General features: G+C 36.2%; 1 protein-coding gene and 1 pseudogene across 2 annotated transcripts; one reads left to right on the plus strand and one right to left on the minus strand.

Moving 5' to 3' along the window:
- Window positions 1–3,308: 3,308 nt before the first annotated feature.
- Window positions 3,309–19,422, plus strand: LOC140797737 (zinc finger CCCH domain-containing protein 27). Of its 2 annotated transcripts, XM_073151381.1 has the most exons (7): window positions 3,317–3,455; window positions 4,681–4,787; window positions 6,430–7,340; window positions 7,873–9,099; window positions 9,393–9,716; window positions 10,126–10,651; window positions 18,973–19,422. In XM_073151381.1, exons 3-6 carry the CDS (start codon window positions 6,498–6,500, stop codon window positions 10,648–10,650), a joined length of 2,919 nt encoding a protein of 972 aa, XP_073007482.1. In that variant the 5' UTR covers window positions 3,317–3,455; window positions 4,681–4,787; window positions 6,430–6,497; the 3' UTR covers window position 10,651; window positions 18,973–19,422. The 2 variants fall into 2 exon arrangements, with proteins under 2 accessions (XP_073007481.1, XP_073007482.1); XM_073151380.1 differs by lacking the exon at window positions 4,681–4,787 and having other exon boundaries at window positions 3,309–3,455.
- LOC140797681 (serine/threonine-protein phosphatase 7 long form homolog) lies at window positions 13,588–14,250 on the minus strand (annotated as a pseudogene).
- Window positions 19,423–20,037: the final 615 nt, after the last annotated feature.

Genomic DNA, 20,037 nt, shown 5'->3' on the forward strand with positions numbered 1-20,037 from the left:
GTTGGATCTTCTTGAATTTTGAATATGTTGTCGCTCTTGAAAAGAGATTTTCAACGAATCCAATATCATAGGACTATGATGGCTAGATAGGTGCTAGGTTAATTCCTTTGTGTGAAGGGTGAGAAGTTATTATAGAAGATGGGGATTAAGAGTTAGAGAAAGTCGACCAAAGACTTAGATGATGGAAGAAAGAAGGTAGAAGAGGGCGCCAAATGCTAGAGTAAGAGAGAAGGAGATAAAGGTACAGCGCCGATTTCAATTATCAGATTAACTCCAATTAGGATTTTCTTCACATATTTATAGAGGCTCACCATGAGGACTCATTAACTAAGTTAAAAAACCTAGTAAACTAACAATTTTGGCCGCGGTGCGTTCGAATGCACCCGATCGTGTCCGAACGCGTCTGATCGCATTTGAATGCACAAATACCATTTTGTGTTGTTGCGAACACATGCAAACGTTCGAACAATCCCGTTCGAATGCAGTTCTCTGGCATTTGAACGCTCCATAGCAAAATATTTTATTCTCTCAAACAAATACAAACTAAATAAATAGGCTCATCTCAATGAATCCAATACCGCGAGTGGATCCAATCCGACCAAGTCGTATCATAATATAATTTATATTATATAAAAGTATATTATGTAAACTATTAGATCAATGATTTATTAGTTTATGTTTTTACAATATTTATGTTCTTATAGTTGAATCATGCTATATTTCAAGCTTGATTAATTTAAGCTTGATCAAGCTCAAAATTAGACTTGCAATTATTTATTGTTCAGTTAGTTTAGGTAGAGCTATCATATATATATACAATTAATGTGATGGCACATCCAAATGGATCTATATGAATCAACTACAAAGCTCATGTTGTAGGGTTTACTAAATTTAGTAGGCACAAAATTTAAAGTCCATTTCACCTAGCTCATCGAACTCAATTGATTACTGAGAAGCTTCTTCTTTCTCCTCTCCTCTGTTTTATCATAATCATTTGTATTTTTGATCATATACTTTGTCTCTCATACTATTATTTTTGTGTTAAATTTTTTGTGATTTTGAGCAATTTTCTCTTAATAATTATGGAGTTCGATGTATAGAGTGTAGGAGAGTTCGATGTATAGAGTGTATGGATGGTTATTTGATAGTTTTGCAGCTAAGTCTTGTAGAGGAAAGTCTACTAAGAAATTTTTGTTGGTATTTATTGTCCTCTAATATGAATAGAGATGTCTTAATTTCTTATTCTTCTAGATTTAATATTTAATTAAGGGTGTCGAAACATAATAAGTAATCTCCATACATAAAACATTTACTACCAAGATATTGGTTGCGCAAATTTTTTTACTCTCTGAATAGCTTTGTAATACATTTAGTTATATCGTCTAATTTCTAACGATTTATTTAAAGTAAATATAAAATTACATTATGATCGAATTTCAAGGCAAATGTTAGTTTATAATTTTGCTAATATTAATAGCTTTTTTTTTTTAATTTTATGAACTTGATGGTTGGAAGTAATAGTAGATGTTGTCCTTGTAACCTAAAAAATATTAACTTAAGAAATTATTTTAATTTAAAATAGTAGATTTTTATATTATTTTGATGTGATTTAAAACTATGACCTCTGGGTGTGATACCATGTTTTACTACTTTAAAAGTTTAAACTATTAGAAAATAATAATTTTTATATTCTAACAAAAAGGTGATATTAGTTTGAAAGTTCTCTTTTCTTTCTAAAGAGAAGAAATGGGAAAGATATTGTGTCTGTTATTTTGTTATGAAGGAAGAAACCAATAATAAAGTAATAGATATTTTTCTACTAATATAATTTTATGATACTGCTTCTTTTATGACTACTGATGATAATAATTTTATATGAAAATACGTTACAAGGATGGAAAAATTGGGATAAGACAAAGGTAGTCATAATTTTAGATGTAAATATTGTTAACAAGTCTATAATCATATTATAAAGTAAATGCTCGCATGTTAATTTTATTAACTGAACGAAGTCCTTCAACCTTGTGAAGGTCTTCTTCTTGCCCTATTTTTAAAATCGGGATATTTTACATGTCCATTTTCTTTACTTTCGATTTCTCATATTGTGATGTTCGAGATCAACGTCGTGTTCAAATAGTTCCAACCATTTTTGCATCTCCATTTGAAGTTGACAAGAAAGAATTCCGAAAAAAATCTGACTCGGAAGGGAGGCTAGAGTGGGCTCGGGAAGTCGAGTTGACCTTGAAAGGAATCTAGTAGCACCCCCGAGAAACTCTATTTATAGGTAAATCGGTCGGGAAGAGCAAATTGATGCTAGATGGAGAGGAGGGGCAGCCGCTCACATTGAACCCTATGAATAGAATCTCTAGCTTTTCGGTTCGTGAGAGGAACGAACTGTTGTGATTCACTTCCTCTCCTGCCAATTCTTTGCGGAGTCATAAGGAAAGTACCAGTTAGACATGGAGCACCCACCGGTCAAGCCATTTCGATATCTTTCACAGCAGGCAATGTCTGAGGCGAGACAACTTTAGCTAGGAGCCTCTTTTCCTTTTGCCCAGCTCCCCAAAAACAAGCGCTAAGATCAGACGAGAGAAATAGATATGAGTTTTCTAATTAGCTTTGCTGCTGATCCTCTAACCACTTAGAGTCAGAGTCAACATCAAAGGTGGTGACACACTCAATGCCAAGAGAGAGAGAAAGCAGACGCGGTGAATGGCTCAAGGGTCTTACTATTTACTTGACTATGATCTTACTTTGGTCTCTGGTTTGATGGTTGTATGTGCTAAAAATTCTGTACATTCCGTTTAGTTTTCCATCTCAGTCTTTCACGATACTTCAAGTTAGAGACTATAATATTTATTAATGAGTCACGATGATCCATTACGATCTAAAGATGAACGATATACCTTATGTTACTTTGTTGCTTTGTAATGAGTTCTTAGTTTTTAAAATTTATATGAAACTTAAATACCCATACATGTTTTATGGCTCGTAACGATGATCTTGTGGTTTTTTTAGAATTTGTGCACTTTTGATTGTCTTTCAATCTTTTTAATTCCTAAATTCTCAGGAATACTTCGTATAGCTTAATATATGAATGCTTTCACTTTTTATCGTGTCGTGTCCGTGTTCGTAATTCTCTTCAATCTAAGTCGTATGGCGGACCGTTAAATCGCTTAGCGGGCCTAGTGGCTCATTGCGGATCAGCCCGCTATAGAGCTGTCGGATCTTGATTCGGGTCGGATCTTGACTATTTGCTAACCCGTTAACTATTTAAAACAAAACCCAATCGTTCTCTTCTCTCCCTCACCCTCGATCTGAGCCCTAAAAACTAAGTCTGCCTCTCTCGATCGTCGTCTCCCTCTCTCGATCGTCCCCCTCTCTCGATCATCTCCGAGTGGCGGCGACATGTCGATGGCGGCAAGCGATAACCCTCAAATCCAGCGGCGAGCGAGGTGCCCCTTAAACCCGTTTTTTTTCTTCTTCTCTTTCTTCCCTATTTCACTGTCCTCTATTTATTGATTTCTTCCCTTTTCACTCTCGGCGGCCACCTTCTGGTTTGGCCGCCGAGAGAGAAAGGCCGCCAAGCAGCATTTTTTTCTTCCTTTTCTCCTTCTCTTTTTCCCTTTCATTGTCGGCTTTCTTCTCTTTCTAGTTTCTTCAGTGCTACAGTAGGTTCCTTCTCTAATTAGTAATTAAAAGCAATAGATAATCACGGCAAGCATGCTTTGTTTCCCTGCTTCTTTAGTTTCCTTTCACAGTTTTACTCTCCTGATTCCTGATAATTGATAATGAATAATGATTATTGAGCTAATTAGTTTGCTAGAGAAGAAAGCCGACAGGGTTGATTCCTGGGCTCTTTGCTGATCCGTGCTAATTAGCAAATTGATTATTTAACTGTCTTGAACAGTTGAACTCTTAATTCTTAAATGGAGATTTCTTCGAATTCTTTCACTGTCCTAACAAATTTGCTGTATTAGTTTTCTAATTAGTATTTATTGTTAATCTATTTATGCTAGAGGATTCAATTGCTAGTTAGTACTTACTGTTTATGGATATTTGGTTGTGATTCTTGTGAACTTGTTATTGTTGTGAATTGTGAATTATGCTTATGTTATTTGATATTCTGGTGTAGTGCATTGTTGCAAATTTTATATATACTATATTAGTATAAAAAATAAGAATATATCATATATAATTTTTTTAATATTATTTATATAAAAAATGCTAGAACGCCTTGTCACCCATCTTGTTGTCCACCCTTCGCCTTGACACTAGGCAGTGAGGTGACCGCTCGCCACCCACGGCTGCCTTTTAAGACATTGGTTTAACTTGAGGATTTGGAGTGAACACGTTGGTTCACTAATATTTAAGGAACCAGTGATCCTTTTTCATAAGAGAAGGTGGGAAAATGTTAACCAATTTTTTCTTAATCAGACTTGTCATGCCAATTACTTTCTTGTTGGTACTTGTCCTTTTACTGGTGAATGGTGATTCTCATTAGATACTAATAGATAAACAAAGATTTTGGAGCCTTCAGTATAACGGTATTGTAGTTCAAACATTTTGTTCTCATTATTTCAAAGTTGACATCTATCCTCTTTACATTTTGTCATTTAACACTTGGATATAACAATGAGGAAGTAAAAGAAGATACTTTTTTTTTTCTAAATAAATAAGATACGCTCTAGACCGGACCGACATTCATTGCTCAGTGTTGAAGGGAGGTGGAAACAGCAGAGTGCATTCTGGATGTTGGAGCAAAGCTTGATGATCAAGTCTGTGAGGTAATCCCGGTCAAAGACGATCATGATATGAACCAATGATGGATCACATACCATGTTGTTGTTAGTATAATCATTGCATTACATCATTATGGGAGGATGATGCCTACTTGAAGGAGAACCAGTTGCCTTATCTTGGAAGGAAATTGGAGGTATTCATTCAAGTAGGACGATCTAATAATCTCCAATCAGAGAAATGAATGTAGAAACTAGAAACAATGAGAGTACCAAATATCATGGTGGATAAGAAGAAGCTTGAGATCTTTATCACCGACAACATTGTTGCTCGCTGGCCACTTTCTTAGGCCATTGTTGTCGCCGCATCTTGAAATCGATGAGATTGACAAGTTAGGAGAGTCCAAAGAGGAATAACACAGTAAGGTTCCTGTAAGATGAGAATACTTTGCTAACGTGATATGTAAGGTTAATGCCACACTATGATTGAAATTTTAGGAAGAAGTTGCAGAACGTGTTTTATGACGGACAAAGGAAGAGCTATATTTTGGGTTTATACATAAAATTTTCCCATTTCACTTTATTGCTTAGTGGTCTTGATTGAATCATGCGGTGGTAGTGGCATTTATTTTCCTTTTTGAGTGAATACTTCCATCTTGGTAGATTTATTGTTATTTTCTTTGATAAAGGCAGGTGTTATGTATAGATCTATTGTTATATTCTTTGATAAAGGCAGGCGTTGTATACTTGAATATATTTTATGATGAATCAGCATTTGCTCTTGCAACTAAAATAAGTCATAATCTATGTACAGAAAAAAGGGAAAAAAATAAAAATAAAGAGGATATTTGCCACTATGAGCTTGGCGATATTGGATGCATATGAGAACTTCAAGAATTGTCTATCAGAGTGAGCTTGACTGAAGGTCTTCATTAGCTTCATTGCTATATGTGCTATAGCTGTATTTGAAGATGATGAGTTGGATAGCTAGCAATACCTAGTGCTAGTTTACCTTGTTTTCTGTAGGACTAAAACTTTTTTTAGTATGGGAGATATTTCTCTGACTTCTATTTTATATGCTTATGTTATTTCTTTGTTCACTCTCTTGAAAGGGAATTACTGACAATCTTGAGTTCTGCTTATTTTTTTTTTTTCTGTTAACCAAAATTTTGACTTGACAAACAATGTGCTCATAGATCTTGTTTCATCATAACTGGTTGATTGTCATAGAGGTCACCTTTTGCTATTGTTATTACCTTTTAGGAAACATTTCTATTCAAGTGGTCATTATGTCTCTTATTAAAAAATAACATTTTTTAAGACTAATTTCACTTAGACCTTGAACTATCATTATTTTTCACATATACTTCCTGATTTTATTTATTACCCATATACATTCCCTGAACTAAGAAAAAGAAGTAACTATAAGACCTGCAAATTAAAAATAAAGATTCACGTGGTGTATGCGATAAAAAAAAGGTTCAAAGAATTTATGTAGAAAATGGTGGTGGCTTAGGGGTATAAATGAAATTGTCCCTTTTTTATGTCATGCGAGCTGCGAATAGTTATTTGTATTAACACTCTGCTATTAATTATAGATCTTTAATAACATGTCATATATTCTGCTGAGATTTGTTTCTTATAATTTTCTCATCCCAAACCCCATTTTTGGGTACATTATTCATTTCAGAATACTGTCACTGCCACCCTTGTAAATAGCTCAGTTTTGAGAACCGCTGAAAGCTTGATAGTATCAAGATGGTGGAGCCCTCTCTCTCCACTGTGGTGGATGCTGTGGAACCAAGAACTTCATTGCCAAAGGAAGAAAGTAATTCAACCTCTTCTGACCCAGTAACTGATCCTGAAGACCATGAAATTACTGATGATGATGACGATGATCGTAATCATAAGCACCGTAGGCGGGAACCTAGGCCTCAGTCTTTTGACAATAATGTCCAGGAACAACCTCTAAGACCAAACAGAAAGCGAAGTAGGCCTCTTGAGAATGGGCAACTCTTTTCTGGTACCTACTCTCATGGAGATCTCCCGAAGGAGTATTCTTCAAAGTCTGAAAAGCGACGTTATGGCATGTCAATGCATGATCATGCTCCTTCTAATTTAGGTTCACGGGCTAGAGTAAACCAATCATTTTTTCCTGATCCTGCTCCACATCTTGATTTATCTGCATCCTCAGTTCGTCCTCCGGTTGGAAGAGGAAGAGGAAGGAATATTATACCTTGGGGTCAGCATGATCCAAGATTTACCCCACTTGACACAATTGATTTTGCATCAAGGATGGCTTCGCAAGGACATCCTACACATCCTAGCATGTTTGCAGGGGCAGGCTTACCAAGTGGTGCAAGTTCACAAAATGGTTCTTGGGGTGCATATGGAGTCATTTCTGGAATGACTAACAGAATTATGGATCCAATTCACCCACTTAGTTTGCAAGGGGCTCTTCAGCCTACAATTGCCCCTCTAATGAATCTTGGCATGCCTCGTCAGCGTTGTAGAGACTTTGAGGAGCGTGGATTTTGCTTAAGAGGGGATATGTGTCCAATGGAGCATGGTGTAAATCGAATTGTTGTTGAAGATGTTCAGGTCTGATTCTTTTCATAAGCTCATCTAATCTAATTTTTATACCAATACATGTATGCTAGTGTTAAATATTTCTGTTGGTTTTGTAATGTTTGTGTGTGAGATTTTTTTTATTTCATCTTCTAGGAAAAATATTTGTTATGCCTTATAACCATATTCTCACTATATATCTTCTAAATTTATAAGGTTCATTAATAGCATTTTGATAAGGTGATCTATTAGGTTATTTTCTTGCTTTATACAACTTATTCCTTTTCAAGTCATATGGTCAAAGATGTGTTGTTAAGTTCATTAATAGTTGATGCTATTGTGATTTTAAATTTCTAATTCTTCCTCTGGGCCTTGTAACTGCCTTTTTGGTTGAGTGAATGTTAGTCCAATTTCTTCCCTTGTCATGGTTGTGTATGTAAGGCTAAATTCTTTCACTCTACCATCATTTCAAGTTCTTGGTTAATACACCATTTTGTATGATTGCTACATTACATTATATTCTGTGTCATCTGTCATAATTAATATCCTTGTAGCATTTTTACAGAGCCTTTCTCAGTTCAATCTTCCTGTCTCAATCCCAAGTCACCATCAACTGGGAAGTCAAGCTAGGACAGGATCTATACCTCCTGTTAGTACTTCATCAACCCCACTGACAAGTAGCAAAGCTGTTCCTATAAAAGACAATAATTCTGTTGGGACAGATGATGCATCAAAATTGAATGGAATTTCATCTGCTTCAGCTGTTGTTGAAGCAGATGTATATGATCCTGATCAACCTCTATGGAACAATGAACAGCCTGAAACATCACATTCTGGCTTCAGGCTTCCTTCGTTAAATAATGTTGATGAATCAGTGTGGGATGCTGATTCTTCTACACATCAGGGAATCAGATTATCCAGTGACACTGAGAGAGAGGCGCAAAGCCATGTGCTGGCAGCCAATGTTGGTCCACAGACTACAAATTCATCTGTTTGGGGCCGGATAAGGTCTAGGAATAGGTCAGAAGCAGGAAGGGTGACTAATACTAATGTGACTTCTACAAGTTATCTTGGAAATCAGATGAAAGAAGAGCATGAGGATGCAACTCCTGGTAAGGTTCAAGGGAATGTTGCTGCTAAGGATATGACTGTGAAGGCCCCAAGTTTTCAGCTTCATTCAAGAATGCATGGAGATCTAGGACATCATGGTGGTAGAACATCTCAGAGAGCTTCTCGTACTCTTTATATCAATGGTATTCCCCAGAAAAACAACAAAAGAGAGGCCATTTTTTCACACTTCCAGAAGTTCGGGGAAGTAATAGACATTTATATTCCACATAACAGTGAAAAAGCTTTTGTTCAGTTCTCTAAAAGGGAGGAGGCTGAGGCTGCCCTTAAAGCACCTGATGCTGTAATGGGTAACCGCTTTATAAAGCTGTGGTGGGCTAACCGAGATAGAATATCTGATCAGGGAGAAAGTAGAGTCCATTCGACATCTCTGCAGTTGCTTAATATGGAGGGATCCTCTGCCTTAGCTCAGCCATCTGATTCTGACAGAGGACGAGAAAATCTACCATCTGCAACTCCAAAGACAAGTAATGGATCTTCTGAAAAATTGGTGCCAACCACTGGTCCTTTTAAAGGTCTATCAGCAAATGGTTCAGAAGCGACAATCCCTGTGCAGAAGAAGCTGGAAAGTTTGGAGCTTTTGGAAGAACTTCGTAAAAAGCAGGAGATTTTGGCTCAAAAGCGTGATGAATTCCGGCGGCAATTAGATAAACTCGCGAAACAAGTAAGTTACTGTTCTTTACTCTAAGTACTTTTCAGAAGTTGCCTAAAGACTACGACTTATGTAAAATGTCAAAGAAAGCCATCCAAGGTATAGGTCATATTGTTTGTATCTTTCTAAGGATAGACCGAAATCTCATATGTTTATTTTTCTTTTTGTTCTTGCTACATGAATTTCTTTTTACTAGATATTTAATTTTAAACCTCAGTCAGAACAAAATAGAGTTATCTCTTTGAGTATAATATGCCTTGTGAACTTAAAGACCAAAAAATAATTATTGGGACTACTGATTGCAGACTACATCAGGCAAAAAGGGGGAATCTGCTGGAAAAGGCAAAAAACTGGGTACAGCTGGTGAAGATGCAAAGGTTGCTTCTTCAAGGCCTGAAAATGTTAGTGCACAAGGGACAAACCGGGAGGCTGGTTATGCACTGGAAAGAAACTCTGAAGATGTGTTTGTTTCACCCACTTTAAAAGCCAATTCAACAAACACACAACAAACTCCAAAGAGCATGAAACGGACAACTCATCTACCAGCATTTTCGCAGAATAGATTTAAGTTGGACAACCGTCCCACCTCATTTAGAGTTCTTTCTCCTTTACCAACTGAAATAACAGAGGTAAGTCTCTCTCTCTCTCTCTCTCTCTCTCTATATATATATATATATATGCATGCATGTATATCTTCTTCCACCCTTACGACTTTCTAGCCTTCAGCATAAAAGAAATGAAGGCTGCAGTTCCACTTTGTATCTTTGTCACTGAAAAAAATATTAACTATCAACAATTCTACTTCAGGCTGCTTATTTCTTCAACTTTAGAGTTTAGACAACCCACAACTTTCTGTATTTTATTTTGCCCAACTTGCTTTAGAATATGAATATTAAACTGATGTATTTCTGAGGAGGCTTTTAGATGTTTCTCCTTTATGCATTATTATCTGGTTAGTTTTCTCCTTTTTGTTTGCTCTGATAGATGATGAATTAAGAGTCTGTTTCTTTCTTAACTCCTGATATTTTTTCTTAACAGGTTTCTGTTCTGAGGGACCATTTTTCATCATTTGGTGATGTCTCATCTATTGTGCTTGAAGACATGGAAGCCCACTCTGAAAATGCAAGCTTGAATTCATCTCAAAATTGTACTGCTTGTGTGACTTTTACAACACGTCAGGCTGCTGAAAGAGCTTATGCTACTGGTAAATCATGGAAAGGCCATACTCTACGGTTTTCATGGCTAACAGAGTCTCCTAGTTCCAACAGTAATTATGGGATTCAAGAAACTTCAACTCCTACTGGGGCTTCTAGTACCAAAATCCATGTTGAACAGGTGACAACTGAAAAACCTTCATTGCCTGCGGGAAGATTAAAATGCAGTGCAATAATGGGCGAGCCTGTGATGAATGTAGAAAGCACCAAGTCTGCCTCCATTACAATTTCCAATGATCTGGCACATGCCCCAGTTTCCAGCCATTCCGTGTCATCATTTGAAGAGTGTCCAGAAATATGTGATGTTTCACCCAATGTAGATAACAATAATACCAGCTTTTCTAAGTGAGGTATGTTCTATTTTGTCAGAATTGCAATGAGTCACTATAGTTTACTGAATGAAATTTCCATGCAAGTTTTTTTTTCACAGTATATTGTAGTTAGTTTGTGTTAGACAATTAGAGAGATGCTGATGCATTGACCACTAGGAAAAGTATCTAATGTCTCGAGATAAGGACTGCAATGATCCTTATCGAATCTAAACCTCTTTAATCTGGAAAAAAATATTGAAAACTACAACCTGGATTTATTATTTCCGATCTAGGCTGAGGAAATAATTTAGAATGGTGTGGTGAATGTGAAGGAAATAATTTAGAATGGTGTGGTGAAGGCATCATCAGTATTGAGGTTAAAGATTGATGCCGTCTGCTCTGGTTCTCTGGGAATGAGTCATAGAAACCTCAAACTAATGGGGCTTAAGGCCATGTACTTCTTGCTCTCCCTAGATCTTGCATTGGTGGGACCTCATGCACAGGGATGCCAATTTATCTTATAATACCTAGCTAAGCTTTTGTCCACTTAAACGATCATATTCTGTTAGTAATATGTTCAAATAAAATCAATCATTTAAAATGATACTAAAGCCAGTGAGAAGCTGAACATGACCTACATGGTTGTTTCCTTCAACCTAGAAGGTAAAACTGCTTTTCTAGGCACTAGTCAATGGCTGGATTTGTTTTATCTGCAGCATTTTGAATTAGATTAAACTCTTTATTTTTTCTTGTATACTCCTCCAAAGTCTATTATGTGCATGCATACTCTTAAATTTCATATTTCTTAGAATATAAAATTACCGTTTTGTAACAACTTAATCTTTTAGAGTACTTGGTGAGTTATTATTGGTATCAAAGTAGATGTTCTAAGTTCAAATCCTACTAGACTCGTCTATTGTTTAAATCTTCATCCATTTAGGTCAAATCTACTTCTTGGCTATCTCAAAATATCTCAAAAGTCCAAGAAGTAAGGAAGAGTATTAGAATATAAAATATAAAAATCATCATTTTTCTATATTTTAAGTTTTTTGAGTAGTTGGTGAATTATTAATATTTATGTGTATAACCCTTCAAAACCCATGGTTTTTGCGTGGATATCTTTGAGGTTACCTTTTGGCACCTATAAGTCGAAAGCTTAACTATTTAGTAGACAAAAAGACAAATACCTTTGACTTATGTAAAAAAAGAATAAGGTTATTTCTATCTTTTTATAGTTAATTTGATGAAATCTTAATGATTAGTCATGTTTGAGAGGTATCCTTGCAAAAACCTGCTCTATTCCCTGAACCTGAAAGGTTGAAAGAAGGACGTTGCTCATGCAACAGCATGCTGCTGCACTTCTCCACCGTCAGCAAGCTTGGCTCCTCTTCCTCCAATTGTTGACAAGCTCGGCAAGCCTCCTCCTCTGTCGGCTTCCTCTGTTGGCCTCCCCCGATCCTCTTCCTCCACCATCAGCAGGCTCAGTCTCCTCCGGTCCTCCTCCTCCTCCACTATCGGCAAGCTCGACTCCTCCAACTATCGGCAAGCTTGGCAAGGCTTCCTTCTCCTACTCCTTCTCCACCGTCAGCAAGCTTGGCCTCCTCCGGTCCTCCTCCATTTGTCGGCAAGCCTCCTCCTCCACCATCGACAAGCTTAGCCTCCTCCGGTCCTCCTCCTCCTCCTCCAACCGTCGGCAAGCCTTCTTCCTGTTGGGACCCTCAATTTGTTGGTTTTTGTTCTAATTACATTGGTTAAAATTTTAAACTTTAGCTTCATAGGTTGTCGCTCGGCTCAGGCTTGAGCTCGATCCGGCTCGGTTTGAATAAGGCTTTGACAATACGTTCATTTTAGGCTTGAGCTCGACTCGGGCTTGGTCTGGCTCGGCTCGAGCTCAGCTTGAGTTAAGCTGAGTTGAGCCTGAGCACAGTTAGAAGGCTCGAAATTAATTTCGAGCTGAGCCTAAGCTTGAGCAGGCTCTTTCAGGCTCGGCTCATTACACCCCTACTCGACATATGATGTGGGCATCATCTTCAATTTGACCAAAATATAATTACTCGAGTCCAATTTTGGTCTAATTGTTGATTTTTAATTCAAATAATCAATTGAATTAGTCAATTGACAAATATGGTAGCCTATATGCGGGGGATGTTCGTATTGAGTTATTACCTAAATTGGGTTAGTCAATTTAGGTAAGGTTTAATCAATTAGGATCCTATTAGGAAATGAATTTCTATTAGAATCTCAATTGATAGTTATGGTAAGCTTATATGTGGGAGATGTCCACATTGATTTATTACCTAAATTGGATCAATCAATTTAGGTAAGAAGATCAATTAGAGTCATATTAGGAAATAAGTTTTTATTAGAATCAGCTAGAATTAAGATTGTTAACCTATTTAAGGGTTATTGCATGAGAAACAAGAACAAGTTGGAATAAGATTTATTTGAGATCTCTCACTTTTCTCCCCTATGGCCTTCTTCTTCTCTCTTTCTTTCTCTCCATTTTTCTTACTCTGTCTTAAGATTCTTCTCTAATCTCTTCCACTTTCTCTCTAAACCTCTCTTCTTCTTCAACCTCTACTTTTTCGTTGGTTATTGCTGCTGTCCAAAAGATTCCAATGGTGAAAGAGAATCTTTGGGTGCCCGGACGTGAAGAGGAGGATTTGGTTTCAAAGTAAAGCACTATTCCATTTATTGGTAAACCTAAACTCTAAAGTCTTTCCTTACACCATATTTTAGGCCTTTCTACTATCAATGTACCTATTTGAGAGTTGAGGAAGCTACTGCCTTATCTGAGTGGTTTTCTCTCCTTCCATCTAGTAGTGATCCTTTTAATCAATTAACTTCTTATCAGTTATTGCTTATTATATTTTACTCTAGTTACTTGTTGGGTCGATTGTTCTCCAAAACATTGCATTCATACTAGATTTGCGTCAACATAGCTCCCGGTAAAGTACTGCTAACGCGATACTACGTCAACTGAGCGTGCTAGTGTAGTCGAAGTCTCGTAGTAGAGAAAGATACATCAACTGTATTGCATCTCCAGACTTGTTTGCAAATATTAATCCCCCCATGATCATCAAAATAAGCCCTAACGTATTGTCGAATTATCTGATCATCAACATCTGCCTGAAGGGCGCCAAATGTCTCTCAACCATTGCATGTGTAACGACAAACCACGTTTCCTTGTTTGAGGTGAGAACTCCTAGCAGCTCCTGACAAATGTCATCCCACTGAATATTTGCGGTACTAATCACGGTAGGTCCGTGGATGCGCAGACCTAATAATATCGCAGCATCTTGTAATGTAACAGTGACCTCTCCAACCTTTATATGAAATGTATGTCTTTAGTCGCCAACGCTCGACTAATGCAGTGATCAATGCCCAATCAATGTGTATCCTAACGAGTTGATATATATATATATATATATATATATATATATATATATATATATATATATAATAGAACCTTGTTTGCACTAAGATATCAACTATCTGTGGATCCGACTCCCATTGTCTACTAGTACGAGTGAAATGATGCCTAAATGCTAGAAGCCTTGGATCATGAGAATAAAATATAAATAAGAAAATTGAGCCATAAAATAAAAATAAGGCGTAATTATAAATACTAACCTCATCCTTGCATATCACCTCGGATCTATGGTGTCTCTATAACCTCAGCACATATGTATCGACTGGGCCTGGGTCCTTGTGTGTAGTCATCACAAGTCTAGATAATATAAGTGAATAATAAGTTTATTAAAATACTTTGAAACAAGGATAGCCGTGCCGGTCGGCATGCCCCGTGCCGACCGGCACTTGCTGTGCCAGTAGAGGCACGACTCGGCACGGGGTGTANGCTAGTGGCACACCCCCGTGCCGATCCGTGCTGGTCCGGCACAGCCTCGTGCCGGTCATGTGCTAATGTACAAACATTTTTTTTAAAATTTTTCTATTTCCATCAATCTTTATCAAATCAACTTTACTTATTTTCTTAACAAATATGATATGACATGTGAAACCTATTTTTTTTAACTTTTTCTTATTTCCATCAATTAACTTTTGTCATTTGTCATTTTTGAAATGACAACTTATTTGTCATTTTTTAAAATTGGAATAACAACTCATATGCCAGACCTAGACAACTATAAAACTGAATTTATCAGAGATAGAAGGAAAAAAAGGGACCATCTCGAGCTCAATATGATTACAGTCAAATGAGGGAAGGACTTGAGTCTATAGATAGCAGGACATTAGGAGAGGTGCGCTTATATGATGTTATGAGTTCATCATCATTACCAACATATCAATCACACCTACCAGAGCCATAATACTCTTATTATACTCCATATCCACAATCTGCATATGCTTATGGTGTGTCTGTGCCTATACCGGTGCCGGTCATCTTCGTGCATATTCAATATTCATATCATATCATTAAAGAATTACAAAATTCTTATTTGTATGAAGATTGTGAGATGTTATAACGAGCATTATTATCACTGGATGAGTTTTGAAGAATATCGATAGTATTTAACGCAACATTTCGGTGTGCTTTTTGTGCCAGCAAATGAAGACTTTGATCCTCCTCGTCATTTTACGTTCAACTAGATATTAGTTTTAATTATTGAACTATTATCAATTATATATTGAATGATCAATTATGTAGTGAATGTTATTATGTGTTCAATTATATTATGGAGTATTCAATCATATTATGGAGTGTTTAATCATTAATATTAATTTTAATAAATATATTCAATCATATTATGTGTTGAATAATATTTATATTCAACTGTTGTTTTATCTTTAATAAAATAGGTTATTTATAAAAATAATTTAAAGATAAAATATTGTAATGTAGATTTTAAATTTTAATACATATATTTAGACAAAAAATCAAATATTGACATACCAAAGACTAAAAAATATCTCTAAATACCTTAAAAGATTTATTAAAAACATTATAAATGTGTGCCACTGACACGCCCCGTGCCGATGGTGGCACCGCACGGCACGTGCCACTGGCATGGCCATCATTGCTTTAAAATAAGTTATGTAAAAGGGTATTAATTCTAGCCATTTTTTGAATTGAAAATGTACCATAATGTAACACTTTATCGATGATTTAGGAAGGCCCAACAACTATATTTTTATCCTTACAGCTACGTTGATTATGCCCTTCTTGCCTACAAATGCCACATAAGTATTTTTTAGCAGACTCCCGCTCATCCATTTCATTATAAAATCTTAGACATTTTTGGTCTCCCTTTAGCCACCCTCTTTGTAACAAGATCATATAATAATGAACCGTCATAATTTGACCAATAACTTTTATCACGAAGAGGATAAAACTCAGTCTCCCATGTACTCATGCCTGCACGGTGTATATATGATCAACAAACGACCTCCAATTTAAGTCCACAGTTTTGCATGCAATAAGTACATGGGTGCATAAATATTTATATTGTTGTATTTTGCCGCATGTGCAACTCTTGTTATTTAGGTCACGGTTTGAGATCGTTTACCTCTTAAGTTGCCTAAATTAGACTGTGTAGTAGTGATCTCAAAGGTACCACGACGATTATTGAATTTGTGAACTGTATGCAATCTATCATTCTTATGAAACTGGTCATAATAGTAGTGATAGAAGTAAAATCTTGATGGTTGGCCATTGCTGCATCTCCCAATTTTCGTCTAGTATATGAGAAACTCACAGCACGATAAAAAGACATTTCCACCGACGCCTTTATCGGCAAGCCGCGTGCACCTTTCATTATCTCGTTAAATATCTCCGAAAGGTTAGTAGTAGTGACCTCATATCGATAACCCTCGTTATGAGTTAAAGACCACTTCTCTAGTGGAATATCATCAAGAAATTTTTTTGCATTTAGATTATACAAACCTCTTCGACCCATGTGAAAGTTAAACGTCGAATATGATTTTGCCGATAACCCTCGTTATGAGTTAAAGACCACTTCTCTAGTGGAATATCATCAAGATATATTTTTGCATTTAGATTATACAAACCTCTTCGACCCATGTGAAAGTTAAACGTCGAATATGATTTTGCAAAGTAGCCATGTGAACATAGTTCTTTAAGCTTATATCCTGGAATTCCTTATGTAAGTTGCTAACCATATGTCGGAGACAAAAACGGTGGTATTCTAACGGTTTAGTTCATCCATTTATTTCATAATTGATTGTTGCTATAATTCTTGCATGACGATCTGAAACCAAATATATGCCTTCCCTCTTAAGTAGAACCTAGAGCGCAAGCAATATAGGAACCAACTCCAAATGTCAACATTCTCACTCTCCACAACAATGAATGCAAGAGGAAACACACCATTCACATCAGTGGTGATAGCAGTAAGCAAAGTTCTTTGTATTTGTCATATATGTGTGTGCCATCGATACTTAATACTGACCTACAATGTGCAAAACTTTAATGGAAAGATCAAATGACCAAAATATACGATTAAAGATTTCTATATTTGGTTGATCTGAATGGACTTTCTTCCACAAGACAATCTCAGATTTTTATGTAGTAATTCAAGCATAAATGATGGCAATTGGTTATAAGAATTTACCTAACCACCAAATACATCTCCAATGGTCTTTTATTTTGTCTTCCAAGCCTTTTGATATGAAATTTAATGGCGATACTTTTTAAGGATGTGTGTTTGCAACCGAGCAATACTAACTGATGTGTCATTACTGGTAAACCTTTTAATTTCATCGGCGACAAAACTTATATTTAATTGACTATGGTCTTTATTTAAAGAATGATTAAGGCAAGTATGTGAACCATTATATTTAGTAATTTTTCACATTCTATGGCTCTCGTAATAGCGCTCGTAACCTCCATTGGCATATGTCATTTTATTGGCGTTTAACATATAAAATATTAGACTTTGAAGCTTTAACTTTGAATGAATGATATGTGCTAATCACATTTGTTTAGACATATTTGTACTTCTTATTTGCTCATAAACAATATCTGAACACACAAATCACTGCCTATATATCTCGAAGGAGGTTAGCCAACAACTTGATTAACAATTTGTGTCAAATCTACATTGTAGAATTGAAGCATTGGCTCAAAAGTACTTATTGGATCGATTGCAATTCCATTAGACTCACCATTAGTTGAATCATCTTCTAACAACTCATCTATATCCTCTTCATTAGATGTTTCAAACAGTTAACTATCTTGTAGAATATTGTATATTGCATGGCTATTTTCATCACATTCAATAATACGTGCAATATCTGTATCAGCAGATTGATCATCAAAACTCGACGGTTGGCTAGAGCAGGCATTAATACTTGGGCGTTCAAGTGGTTCTATACAACCTTCATAGCTTGATTGAGTAGAGTTTTTAATAATTGGTTGATTAGGTCCTTCATTAGATATCTATGTAACATCATTAAAATTATACAATGGAGCTTTGATTGGTGAATCAATATGGTTGCTTTCTTCATTAATTATTGGTGTACCCTTAATATACATTTCCAACGTGCCTTGATGTTGTTCTGTAATATTGAGCATAGCATTAACATCAAACGCTGAACTAGCCAGTGTTTCTTTATAGAATGAAAATGCCAAAGATTTCAGCGGTTTACTGGAAAGAGTAAATGCAAAATTGTTAAGTGTTTTCTTTTGGGCTACGGTAAACTATACCCTCTTTGGTAATAAGTTTGAAGGGTAGTTCATTTTGGTAAATTAAATTTCAAACAGTGCTAGTTTGGTCAAAACTCGTACTTTGACTTAGATATGCAAAGTGGATCCTTTTTTATTATTTGACCCATCCCATTGTCTTCAACCTCCGGCTAGGGCATGTGCCGGGAGAGGAGAGTGACGGCTTCTCAGCGATGCTGTCCACCACTAATTGTCTCCTTCGGCTACTCTGTAGCGATGATGGATCGCTGTTAGGAGGTGAGAGGAGGGGTGCTGGGCGGCAGCCCCTCATGCCATGTGTCAATACTGCTGGCACACCCTTTGTTGGTTGGCATGCCAATCCTTGGGTAGAGTATCTGTTCGAGCATTTGATCATCAGAAACCTAGTTAGACAAGATTTTAATTATTCCCCTTTTTGTACTTGTTCTTGTTATGTCAGTACAAGGTTAACAGTGCCTTAAAATTGTCATGTGCCTACTCCCTATAGTAATTGGCTAAAATTGTTCAGATTCCTATCACTTAAATGTGTACTATTCATTGCAGAATATACTGAACAATAGCCATGAAATAATGCTTTTAGTTCCACTCGCTTGTTCTATCCGATGGTTTTAAAACATGCATCAACTTACCATTTTATTCTTTTTCTTGAAATTCAGTAATTATTTCTTTTTTGCAGGCATTTTTTGTCGGTTATACATGGAGTTAACTGAGGCTCCTGCATGCATTTGCTTCCTGATACAATATTGAATTCTCTTTTCCCTTGGGCTGAGCAAGAACTTTATGGCAACATCTGCAATGTTGGAAGGAAGTTATGCTGCACATGTTGTAGCCTAGTTTCGGAGTACTTGGTCAAATGAGGAACGAAAAGGATAACTTGAAAACTATGAAATGGACACGTCGCCCCTCTTGGGTTTGTACTTAGCTTCTTTTACAAATGTAATTTCTTTGAGAGTAACTGTACACTTCTTCCTTCACAATTGTGTTTTACCTTTCCTCTTATCATACTTAGATCCTATTTTTAGGGCTACTCTAGGCATGTAACTGAACATCAAATTGTTCAGAATTATTTGAACCCTACCTTGTTATGTTGATGTGCAGGTTATTTTATAGTGAATTTTTGTTTTAACTGATGATGCTCTCATAGTCTCATGTGGCATGGAACTATAGATCACTGAATGATCTCAGTTCCAATTCTCTCATATTGCATTGTCCAATACATTGTCTAGTCATATAAAACATAGTCACAATTTATGGTTGGGGAAGGAATGGCATCTGTGCTATTACAGCAAGGAAAGAAAAGAAAGAAAAGTGAGTAAAAAAAGAAAGTGCTGTTCAAACAGTTTGAAGAAAAAAGTGAACATATGAGGGAGGTGAAAAAAAAATGCAGCAGTAGAAGAGAGTACTTGGCAAATGAAAAAAAAAACAAAAGAAAAGAGATTGTATATGATGTGAAAAGGGGAGGAAAAAGAACAAGAAGGGGAAAGTTGAAAAAAAAAGAAGAGAAAAAAATGGAGTTTAAGGTCTGAAGTTTTCTGTTGGGGATATTTTCATCTACTATACCCCGAATTGTTTGGATAACAGCTTATCAGTTACCATTGTACTACTACTATGTCTGCCTCTACTTTTTTTCAAAACTAGTACACTATAACTTTGTTTATGCCATGAGAATGACTGATTGTAATTTGTTTTGGGGCATCCTCAGACTTTTTATGGATTTTCACTGTTCTGTTCTGCATTTTGT

This window comes from Typha latifolia, chromosome 11 (genome assembly GCF_019914945.1).
Source record: "Typha latifolia isolate L0001 chromosome 11, TyphaL0001v2, whole genome shotgun sequence".
Lineage (NCBI taxonomy): Eukaryota > Viridiplantae > Streptophyta > Magnoliopsida > Poales > Typhaceae > Typha > Typha latifolia.

Bases quoted from the DNA above. Each gene is read 5' to 3' on its own strand.
- LOC140797737 (XM_073151380.1), top strand. From the start codon at position 6,498: ATGGTGGAGCCCTCTCTCTCCACTGTGGTGGATGCTGTGGAACCAAGA. The intron at 9,100-9,392 runs GTAAGTTACTGT...TACTGATTGCAG, and splicing joins TAGATAAACTCGCGAAACAA to ACTACATCAGGCAAAAAGGG. The intron at 9,717-10,125 runs GTAAGTCTCTCT...TTTTCTTAACAG, and splicing joins TACCAACTGAAATAACAGAG to GTTTCTGTTCTGAGGGACCA.